This window comes from Panicum virgatum, chromosome 7N (assembly GCF_016808335.1).
Source record: "Panicum virgatum strain AP13 chromosome 7N, P.virgatum_v5, whole genome shotgun sequence".
Taxonomy (NCBI): domain Eukaryota; kingdom Viridiplantae; phylum Streptophyta; class Magnoliopsida; order Poales; family Poaceae; genus Panicum; species Panicum virgatum.
Window position 1 is genome coordinate 42,144,999 of NC_053151.1, and position 11,190 is coordinate 42,156,188.

The window sequence follows — 11,190 nt, forward strand, 5'->3', positions numbered from 1 at the left end:
GGAGGCCTCATCGTCCCTCGGCGCCGCTGCAAGTTGGAGGACAGCAAGGGATCCATCCCTTGCCGGAGATTTCGTCACCATGATCGACTACGCTTCGCTTAGCTTCATGGGGTAAAGTCTTCGTTTGTTCATGGGGTTGTAAGGAGATCTTGAGTTGTAATTGCCGAATCCTTTATGATATTGATCTATCACGATTCTTGTTGATGATGCTTTGATGCCTAATAGTTCATGACTTGGCTTAGGGTTTGCTTTGCTCTTGCATGGTTTACTTAGATTACATCAACTATCGTGTTCTTGCTGATTCGTTACCGATTATCCTCGTGTAGTGACAGTATGCGGGAGGGAAAGGTTTTGATCTTGGAACACACCTTTGGTAGATTAGATCCATTCTTCGTTGCTTGGCGATTACATCTCTAGTGATCCTAGACCCTATGGACAAATGCTCTTCATATCTTGTACACAAACCTATCATTGCTCAATAGTCTAGATTGGATTCGATTGGTTAAATTAGATCTATTTCACACTCAATCACTCAATATAGATCTTTTACCAACATCATTAGTGCTTAGTTAAGTATAGTAATATACTTGTTCCGTGGATTGATAAACCTTGGGGGAATACTCTAAGGGAAAAACTACACGATCCGTGCGCTTGCGGTACGTAAATTGGCGCTCTAAGGAGCGTCAACACAGACCTAGTAGTATTTAAGTCTAAGGGAATAGACGTGATCCTTGGAATGGACTGGTTAAGCCTGCATAATGGTCTCATAGGTTTTGCTAACAAGGTGGTACACCTAACGAACCCAGAAGGAGTATAAGAGACCTGCCATACCCGGGGTAGTGGATCAGACCCGATGATGTTTAGCATGGAAGCCAATTCCTTGGAAGAAGTCCCGGTAGTAAACGAATACCTAGATGTTTCCCCTGAAGAACTTCCCGGAATGCCACCAGATAGGGATATAGAGTTTGTCATCGACCTTATCCCTGGAACCTCTCCTATAGCCAACAGACCCTATAGGATGGCAGCATCTGAATTGGCAGAATTAAAGAAGCAACTGGAAGAACTGCAATGAATTGGCTTCATCAGACCAAGCTCGTCGCCTTGGGGAGCCCCAGTCCTATTTGTCAAGAAGAAGGATGGGAGTATGAGGTTGTGTGTAGATTACCGGGCACTGAACGAGGTTACCATCAAGAATAAGTACCCCTCCCCAGGATTGATGATCTTTTTGATCAACTAAAAGGATCCAAGTACTTCTCCAAGATTGATCTGAGGTCAGGATATGTTTAGCTCAAGATTAGAGAAAGCGACATCCCAAAGACAGCTTTTGTTACCCGTTACGAGCAGTTTGAGTTTACAGTGATGTCTTTTGGACTCACCAATGCGCCTGCTTATTTCATGAATCTAATGAACAAGGTGTTTATGGATGAGTTAGATAAGTTTGTCATAGTTTTTATCGACGACATACTTATTTACTCCAAGAGTGTCCAGGAACACGAGCAACATCTGCAGGTAATATTGGAAAAGTTGAGAGTACATAAGCTATATGCCAAATTCAGTAAGTGTGAATTCTGGCTTGAGAAAGTAGCTTTTCTTGATTATATTCTGACCACAGAAGGAGTAGCAGTGGACTCTGAGAAGGTCGAAGCAGTCTCCAACTGGCAGCAACCGACCAATATTAGCAAAATCAGAAGCTTTCTTGGATTAGCTGGGTATTATCGGAGGTTCATTGAAGGATTTTCCAAGATAGTCTGGCCCATGACAGAGCTGCTCAAGAAGGATAAGAAATTCACCTGGACAGAGTCATGTGAAAGAAGTTTTCAGGAATTGAAGAATAGGTTGACAACTGCCCCAGTGCTGACCTTACCGGATATTCATAGGGACTTTGTCATCTATTGTGATGCATCCCGACAAGGATTAGGGTGTGTCCTCATGCAGGACGGGAAGGTAGTGGCTTATGCTTTCCGACAACTCAGGCCTCATGAGCAAAATTACCCAACACATGATCTGGAGTTTGCAGCCGTAGTGCATGCCCTCAAGATTTGAAGGCATTATCTAATTGGAAATAAGTGCGAGATCTATACCGACCATAGGAGTTTGAAGTATATTTTCACCCAGCCAGATTTGAACTTAAGACAAAGACGGTGGTTAGAACTGGTTAAGGATTATAATGTGGAAATTCATTACCACCCTAACAAAACTAATGTGGTAGCCGATGCCTTAAGCCGGAAATCTTATGGACCCAAGGATACCCATCTGCTGGAAGAGTTGGCACGATTGAATGTGCACATTGTCCCTCGAGGTTCCATTCGCAAGATGAGCATCCAACCCACTCTGGAGGATAAAATCAGAAATTCCCAAAGTTCGGACAAGAACTTAATGGAAATCCGAATGCATACTGGCGAAAATAAGGCACTTGATTTTAGAGTGGATAGTGAGGGAACTTTATGGTATAAAAATAGAATTTGTGTGCCCCAGAAAGGAGACTTCCGGCAAATAATCATGGATGAAGCCCATAACTCAGCCTACTCCATCCATCCAGGATCCACCATGATGTATATGGACTTAAAACAAAAATATTGGTGGAAGGGAATGAAGGCGGATATTGCACGGTTTGTCGCCTATTGTGATACTTGTCAAAGGATCAAGGCCAAACATCAGAAGCCAGCAGGATTGTTGCAACCCCTACCCATCCCGGTTTGAAAATGGGATGAGATAGGAAAGAATTTTGTAGTGGGTTTGCCCAGAACACAGAAAGGATATGACTCCATATGGGTAATAGTGGACCGACTCACTAAAACGGCTCATTTCATACCAGTGCGGACCAGTTACGGTGGAGAAAAGCTAGCCAAGCTTTATGTGAAAAACATAGTAAAGTTGCATGGAGTGCCTAGCAGAATCGTTTCAGATAGAGGGACCCAATTCACCTCTAGGTTTTGGAAAAGTTTGCATAAAGCCTTGGGCACCAAATTGGATTTCAGCTCCGCCTATCACCCACAAACGGATGGCCAAACAGAAAGGGTGAATCAGATTATGGAGGATATGTTGAGAGCATGTGTCCTTACCTATGGCAAGGATTGGGAGCAGAATTTGCCCTATGCGGAATTTTCATACAACAATGGTTATCAAGCAAGCTTGGTCATGTCACCATTCGAAGCTCTTTATGGGAGAAAATGCAGAACTCCCCTGATGTGGTCAGAAGTTGGAGAACGTGCTCTAGTCGGACTCGCACTCATAAAGGAAGCAGAAGAAAGAGTGGCCGAGATTAGAGAAAAGCTGAAGGCCGCCTAGTCTCGACAGAAGAGCTACGCAGACAAGAAGAGACGAGAAATAAGTTTCAACCCGGGAAAGTTCATATACCTTAAGGTTTTACCTATTCGGGGAACTCGAAGATTTCAATTACAAGAAAAGTTGGCTCCTCGGTACATTGGACCGTATCAAGTTTTGAAGAAAGTCGGAGCCGTAGCATACCGTCTGGAGCAACCAGAAGAAATGTCAAATATACACCCAGTGTTTCATGTCTCGCAATTAATAAGGTGTTTGAGGGTACCCGAGACAGAACACGAGCCAGTAGAACCAATAGATCTGCAGCCAGACCTACGATACCAGGAAATACCGATCAAGATCCTGGACACTGTCACTAGGAGGACAAGAAACTCCAAAGTACGGATTTGCAGAGTTCAGTGGAGCAGACACAGAGTAGAAGAAGCTACATGGGAGCGTGAAGATGCTTTGAAGAAAGAATTTCCCCATCTGTTTAGAAGCCAGCCGAATCTCGAGGACGAGATTCATTTTAAATGGGGTAGGTTTGTAACATCCCAAAAATTCACCTAAAGAAATTACTCGAAATCATTTCAAAATTTTGGTTCGTCGTTGAGCTCCCCAAATCCCCCGGAACCCTTTCCATCAAATCTCTGTCCCGACATCCGAATCCAATCGCTGTCCCGTCTCCCTGTTCTCCCTCGTTCCGCGCGTCACGCCCGACCGGCGCGCATGCGCGTCTAGTCGCGATTTCCGCCATCTCTCTCTTTCTTTTTCCCTTTTTCCATTTTTTCTTTTCCCTTTCCCTTTTTCTTTTTATTCCCTCCTCCTTATTTCTCCTTCTTCCTGCTTCTGCCCTGTCCTGCACGCGCGGCGCCGAGCACACCTCCACGCGCTCGACGCTGGCCGCCCCCTGCCAACCCGCCGTGGTGGCTAGTCAGGTCTAGTTAAGGTGGGTAATGGCTTTGTTGGGATCTGCACCGATACTAAGGTGATCGTGCTGTGGTACCCCGCTTGTGGGTAAAGTTGCACACCTCTGCAGAGTTAAAATCTATTCGAATAGCCGTGCCCACGGTACTGGACGAGTTACGGTTTGGTCACACAACTAATGTTTCTTTTGGAAATGGTTGGGTTGGCATGAGTTGTTTTGGAAAGTGTCCGGCAGCTGTGCCTTGTGCTACGGCGGATGAGGAGTCCGATAGCAATTTAAAACTTGGATCCTGTGTGGATCAACCATGCATGGTACTCAGTGCAAGATAATTGCCTTTGAAAACCCATTTCTTTCAAATAAACCCATACATAAAAATTAGCTTTCCGCAAATTAAACCCTAGCTTTATCCTTGATTTACCCTGTGCATTATATTCTGTTTATACCCCCTCCGTGGGTGTGGTTGGACTTACTGAGTACGTTTGTACTCACCTCATTCTTAATTTACAGAGGAAGATCCAGACTTCGTTCCCGAAGACGTTGAGTAGAGGTTTCGTCCTGCACCCAACCTTGCCTGTGGATAGGGTCACCCGCAGGAAGTTCCGTATGACGCAAGACTCTGATGATCCCCTCTTCGTAGTTAATATCGTTGTGTGGGTGTTAGTTATTATCCTCGCGATAGTGGCGCTTCACTGGCCACTTCCGCGTAGAGTTGTACGGTGATGTACCATCTGATGTAATAAAAATTTTATCAGCCTCCTCAGACTGATATTGTATCACTTTTAAATCTTCTCTTGTGAGGGGACGCTTCAGAAGTGTACTATTTGCAATATTTATTGTATTCAAATCAATTCATATGTAAAGATTTATGAGCTGCTATTGCTTTTTTTCGTAAACTCATTACTCTCGTCCTATATTTGAATATGAAGATCTAAAGGTACATTTGAGTACATGAAAGTGCATAATGAACGCTTGCTGATTCAGAGGGATTTTTTTGCCGGACCATTTCTCAGTATTGGAAAGATTAGATGATTTTTATGACCCTGAGAAAAAATGATGATTTTTATGGCAGGACTTGAACAAGTCACTCTGTAGTGAGCTGGACGATATCGAAAACTCTTAGTAATAAGTAGCATCTGTTCTTCCTTAGAGATTATTCTGCACTCTGCATACTCTCTCAAAAAAAAAATACTGCACTCTGCTCCTGTAAGTACTACTCCTCCACAAAGTCCACAGGCTGCGCTGATTCTGAAACTCCCAAGGCCCATCAACACACAGGAGCCGAATGCAGGGGGCGCAGGCGCGTTAACTGAACTTCACTGAACCGAACCATTCAGAGCACGCGAGATCGAAATGTGTCAACCGGTTACAAGGGTCATGCCAGGACCGCGCCTCCTGGCTGCTAAGTACTGCTCCCTCCGTCTTGAAATATAAGTCATCTTGAGAGTGTTTTACTGTGTTCAGATTCATAGAATTTTCAATGAATCTGGACATACATTTAGATTCAAAAAAATATCCAATGAATCAGGTAAAATATTAGAATGACTTACATTTCAAGACAGAAAGAGTAAGTGTTACGCAGGACTCAGCAAGTGGCAGCAGCAGTAGGTCGCAACGAAGCCAGAACTGAAAGGGCGGCGGATTTCATCTGAAGCAAAAGGGTCCGCGTCCGCGTCCGCGTCCGCTCCGGCACGGCCCGGCCGGGCGCCACCGCGGGCAGATGGCCGTGCGATCCGAAGGTGAAGTCACCGGCCGTTCCGGCGGCACGGTCGGTCCGGCTCCAGCCTTGCCGCGACCTACCGAGCGTACCCCTCTTCTTTCCTCACGCGCACGGCGTGCCGGTGGAGCGTCGTCCTGGACGTGGTAAAACGTGAGCGCGCGCGCGCAGCGAGCGAGTGAACCGGCGGCAAGCCTGGAGCTGGAGGCGTCCACGACTCCGGCGCTGGTGGCCTGGGCCTGCTGCGCTGCTGCAAACAGAACGAAAATGATGGCGCCACCGGTAGGCGTTTGACCTCGTCTGTGCCTGGCGATCTTTTAACCTGGTTTGGTTTCGAAGTGTACCAGCCTACATAGCATTCTGGCTCCCTTGTTAAACAAATGTGAAAGGCTCGTGGAGACAACTTTGGTGAGTGGATGAGTACATGTTACTCCCTCCGATCCAAAAAGAACTGCAATTCTCGCTTTTCGATAAGTTAATAATTTAAATTTTGACTAAAGTTAGAAAACAATAATATTCATGATATAGAATAAATATCATTATATTAATTGTAGAATATATTTTTCTAATAAATTTATTTAGAAATATAAATGCTAATACTATTCACTATAAATTTGGTTAAATTTAAACCAGTTTGACTGGCATGAATCCCAGATAAAGTACTTCCTCCGTCCACAAAAAAATGCGACTATGGCATTTGTGAAAGTCAAACTACTTCAAGTTTGATCAAATATATAGTAAATGTTCTTAACGTTTATGTCTCTAAATAAATTTATTATAAAATATATTCATACTTATTATGTACCATGAATGTTAGTACTTTTTTATATGATTTTAATCAAAGTTCAAATCGTTTGACTCATTGAAAAGTAAAAATTGCATTCTCTTATGGAGAGAGCGAGTACTATGATTAGGTTTTTGAACCCAAGAGACCAATCCACTCTATCACAAGCTGCCAAGCTTTACATTTTTACAAGATGCACGGTGAACGTGCGTCACTGCAGTACTGCTCCCTGAGAGCCACGAACTGACAGCCAACAGCCAGGTACTCGCTAGTGTTCAGCGCCAGTTAACCTATGCAACAGTACTCTGCCCTTTGCTCACTTATATAAAGGCACGCATAGTTTCAGTATTGAGCCACACGAAAAGTCTACCCGGTCATAGCTTAGAGGGCGCCCAACAATGGCAGCCAATCGGTTCTTCGCACGAGAACTGGCCACCTCTGTCGCCGCAACCTTCTTCGCACTGATGTGCAGCTCACCACAAGGTGACCATCTCCTTGCTCGCGTGACAACGTTCTCCATTTCCTAGACTTTATTATTAGTCCATGATGCTAAAAAGATCGAATGCTGACTTGGATGCGCTAATACGTGCATAAATAAATACAATGCAGTACGGGGCGTGGACTACGCGTTCATGAAGGATGCGACGCAGGCGGCGAACGTGTCCTACTACGACTACATCATCGTGGGCGGCGGCACGGCCGGGTGCCCGCTGGCGGCCACGCTGTCGGAGCGCTTCCGCGTGCTCCTGCTGGAGCGCGGCGGCTCGCCCTACGGCGACGAGCGCGTCGAGGACATGACCCGCTTCACGGACACGCTGGCCGACACCTCCCCGGGCTCCCCCGTCCAGCGGTTCGTGTCCGAGGACGGCGTCATCAACTCGCGGCCGCGGGTGCTGGGCGGCGGCAGCTGCATCAACGCCGGCTTCTACACGCGGGCCAGCGACGACTACGTGAGGCGCGCCGGCTGGGACCTGGAGGCCACCGGGGCGGCGTACCGGTGGGTGGAGGACGTGGTGGCGTTCCACCCGGAGCTGGGCCCCTGGCAGACCGCGCTGCAGGGCGGGCTGCTCGAGTCCGGGATCACGCCGGACAACGGCTTCACGTTCGACCACCTCGACGGGACCAAGGTCGGCGGGTCCATCTTCGACGCCGACGGGCGCCGGCACACGGCCGCCGACCTGCTGAGGTACGCGCGCGCCGACGGGCTCGACGTGCTGCTCTGGGCCAGAGTCGCAAAGATCTTGTTCAATGTCAGAGGTCAGAACTCGAGAAAAAGTTTTTACGGCCATTAATTAGATTGATTTACACGGAGCTGAGTGGCGGGGGTGACTTCTCTTGGCGCCAGGGAGACGGCCGGTGGCGCGCGGCGTGGTGTTCCACGACTCCAAGGGGCGGATGCACAAGGCGTACCTTAACGCCGGCCGCGGCAACGAGATCATCCTCTCGGCGGGCGCCCTGGGCAGCCCCCAGCTGCTGATGCTCAGCGGCGTCGGCCCAGCCGACCACCTCAGGTCGTTCGGCATCACCCTCGTCCACGACCAACCTGGGGTCGGCCAGGGGATGGCCGACAACCCCATGAACGCCATCTACGTGCCGTCGCCTTCCCCGGTCGAGATCTCGCTCATCCAGGTCGTCGGCATCACCCAGGTCGGGAGCTACATCGAGGGCTCCAGCGGGGCCAGGCACTCGGCCTCGGCCCGCAACTTCGGCATGTTCTCTCCACAGGTAAGGTTCTTCTTGGCTCTTGCCTCGTTGATGATCTTTGGCCGAATCTGAAGTCCCTGCGCCGTTGCAGTGCAGCTTTAATTTCTGACAAGTGCCGTTCTTGCAGACAGGGCAGCTGGCCACCGTGCCCCCGAAGCAGCGAACGCCGGAGGCCATCGCGCGCGCCGCGGAGACGATGAGGCAGCTCGACGACTCGGCCTTCCGCGGCGGCTTCATCCTGGAGAAGATCCTCGGCCCGCTGTCCACGGGCCACCTCGAGCTCCGCAACCGCAACCCCGACGACAACCCGTCGGTGAAATTCAACTACTTCTCGCACCCCGAGGACCTCCGCCGCTGCGTGGCCGGGCTGTCGGTGATCGAGCGCGTCATCCAATCCAAGGCCTTCGAGAACTTCACGTACCCCACCTTCTCCATGGAGACGCTGCTCAACATGTCGACCGGGTTCCCGGTGAACCTGCTGCCCCGGCACGACAACGACACCACGTCGCTGGAACAGTTCTGCAGGGACACCGTCATGACCATCTGGCACTACCACGGCGGCTGCCAGGTCGGCAGGGTCGTCGACACCGAGTACCGAGTGCTCGGCGTCGACGCGCTGCGCGTCATCGACGGCTCCACTTTCAACGCCTCGCCGGGAACCAACCCGCAGGCCACCGTCATGATGCTCGGCAGGTAATCCCTCGTGCTTACACCTGTGATGTTTTATCGGTACAGTTTGAGCACTCTCCAGGCAGGCCCTAGTGGTGCTGATTCTGTCTCCAAGGTTGCGTTTTTAGGTCGAATCCTACCAATCTTCCAATGAATGATTATGTCTCAAAACTTACCAGGTACATGGGCCTCAAAATCCAAAGTGGGAGATTGAAGGCTGAAGGATCAGAGGGGACAAAACTGTAATCCTGTCATCCAAGTTAGCGGCACCAGCACATGAATATTGCAGTATGCAATGCTGGATTCGATGTTGATAGTGTGATTCTGATAGGTTGCACATATTGTCGGAACTCGGAACTGTATCATGTTGTGTCTTATTATGTACTATTTAGCGGTGAAATCTGCATCTAAGCTTCAGATCATGTATTCTTGCTCAGAACAGAAAGACCCGGGAGACAGAATCACTAAATGTCTAATTTTGCTGTGTGGTCAAATATTAATATTCTACTCGCCCATCTTTTCCTCTAAGGGGCCGTCTGGATCCTCACATTTTGGAGGAAATGAAATCTACTTAATAAACTGGGCTATTTGGCTTAGAATTTGACATCCCACCACTTTCCAAAGTTCAGATATAAACTTATCCTAAGTTTATAGGTGGGAGATGGAAATTGATTCTATACACCACCAAATTATATTTCTATTCCGTAACTTATAGCACGCTCTTTAGTTCACTCCTCTGTAGTAGGAATATAGCACATAAGTATCTCCCTCATATGGCTAACAATAGTATACAAATATATTCTATATATAATTATATTAGCTTAATAGATTTGTATCCAAATTATGATTATTAGAATGGAATTCAGTTTCAAGGATCCAAACGGGGCCTAAGAAAAATGAAAGTCATCGGCAGTAAGTGCCTTGTGCCAGTGCCAATTTCCAACGAAGAGTCTCGAATGGGAAAGAGAATCCAATAGTGGGATACAAACTTTAGAGACATACCATGGAGGCAAAAGGGAAAGGGAGGTGTTGGATGCCAAGAGGATATCCATGGTTTAAAACCCTTTGAAAAATCCAGCTCGCATATGCCTTCTCAAGGATATGTTCCCTATATAAATCTTACTCTGCTGCAGGCCCACGGAGAGGTGTGAGCAACAATACCAAGATAAGAAAGAGGAAAAAACTGATCAAGAAGTGGAATTTCTAAGCTGTCCAGTTTCAGGGCTTCTCTTTCTTGGCAGGGAGACCGTGTGAAGCTGTAGCTGTAGCTCTGCTCCGTTCAAACCTCTGCCAAAGGAGAGTTGCCCTGTAGCAGGACCCAGCTTAAGGTTCATGATTCTAGGGACCATTGATGATTGTTTCAAGATTTCAGCTACACTGAAATTTAGTGTTATGCCTGCCAAGGGTGATGCAAAGGTTCGAATGCTTTGAATTACTGGGTTTTCAATTTTACATGTTTGTGTTCAAGCAGCTGAAGGAAATTGATTGCTTTCTGGGCGTTCCTTTGTGGCCAGCTCTTTGCTGAATATCTGGGTACTAGATCCTTTTGGTTTACTGCTGCCTTTCTCAACAACAGGTTTACTGCTACGTTGTAACAAGAGCTTTATTATATGGATGAAGAATGGTCATCAGCAGCTCAGTGCCATCTATATCTGCTAACCTCTGAATTTTTGTTCGTAAAATCATGTATGCTGAATCAGGTACATGTATATTCAGTAATCTCATTGGAAACTTTTCTCCAAGACATTGCCTTGGAACCTGAAACTATAATATTTTAACAGCAGTCACTGCCTAGTTTTGGATAATCCATTGGTCATGATTCAGTGTCAAGATCTAACATGCTTACCTGATTGGTTACCAATTACCCATAATCATTGATTTGGCAATGATGGCTCCCTACCGGAAAACCCTAAGTTGCCGAGTGTCTCGGCCTTTGCCGAGTGCCAGACCACGGGCACTCGGCAAAGATGTGGTTTGCCGAGTGCCGGCCGTCGGCAAAGCAGGGCACTCGGCAAAGTGTCTCCTTTGCCGAGTGCTGGCCCGGCGGCACTCGGCAAAACCAGCGCACGTGCCCAGCACGCGCCCGCCGTGCGCCGCCCGTCAGGGGGGCTGACGACGTTAAGTCTTTGC

General features: G+C 47.8%; 1 protein-coding gene and 1 long non-coding RNA gene across 2 annotated transcripts; both read left to right on the forward strand.

The window, feature by feature from the left end:
* The first annotated feature begins 7,047 nt into the window (after nucleotides 1–7,047).
* LOC120680642 (protein HOTHEAD-like) lies at nucleotides 7,048–9,536 on the forward strand. Its single transcript, XM_039962144.1, has 5 exons — nucleotides 7,048–7,170; nucleotides 7,297–7,944; nucleotides 8,033–8,412; nucleotides 8,519–9,084; nucleotides 9,240–9,536. The coding sequence occupies exons 1-5, from the start codon at nucleotides 7,086–7,088 to the stop codon at nucleotides 9,304–9,306; spliced, it is 1,746 nt and encodes a 581-aa protein (XP_039818078.1). The 5' UTR covers nucleotides 7,048–7,085; the 3' UTR covers nucleotides 9,307–9,536.
* A 681-nt stretch (nucleotides 9,537–10,217) lies between these two features.
* Nucleotides 10,218–10,890, forward strand: LOC120682858. Its single transcript, XR_005678622.1, has 2 exons — nucleotides 10,218–10,476; nucleotides 10,637–10,890. It is a non-coding gene; the product is annotated as an uncharacterized LOC120682858 (long non-coding RNA).
* Nucleotides 10,891–11,190: the final 300 nt, after the last annotated feature.

Excerpts from the sequence above, each read along its gene's own strand:
- LOC120680642 (XM_039962144.1), top strand. The coding sequence starts at position 7,086 with ATGGCAGCCAATCGGTTCTTCGCACGAGAACTGGCCACCTCTGTCGCC. Across the intron at positions 7,171-7,296 it reads GATGTGCAGCTCACCACAAG|TACGGGGCGTGGACTACGCG; the intron begins GTGACCATCTCC and ends AATACAATGCAG. Across the intron at positions 8,413-8,518 it reads TCGGCATGTTCTCTCCACAG|ACAGGGCAGCTGGCCACCGT; the intron begins GTAAGGTTCTTC and ends CCGTTCTTGCAG.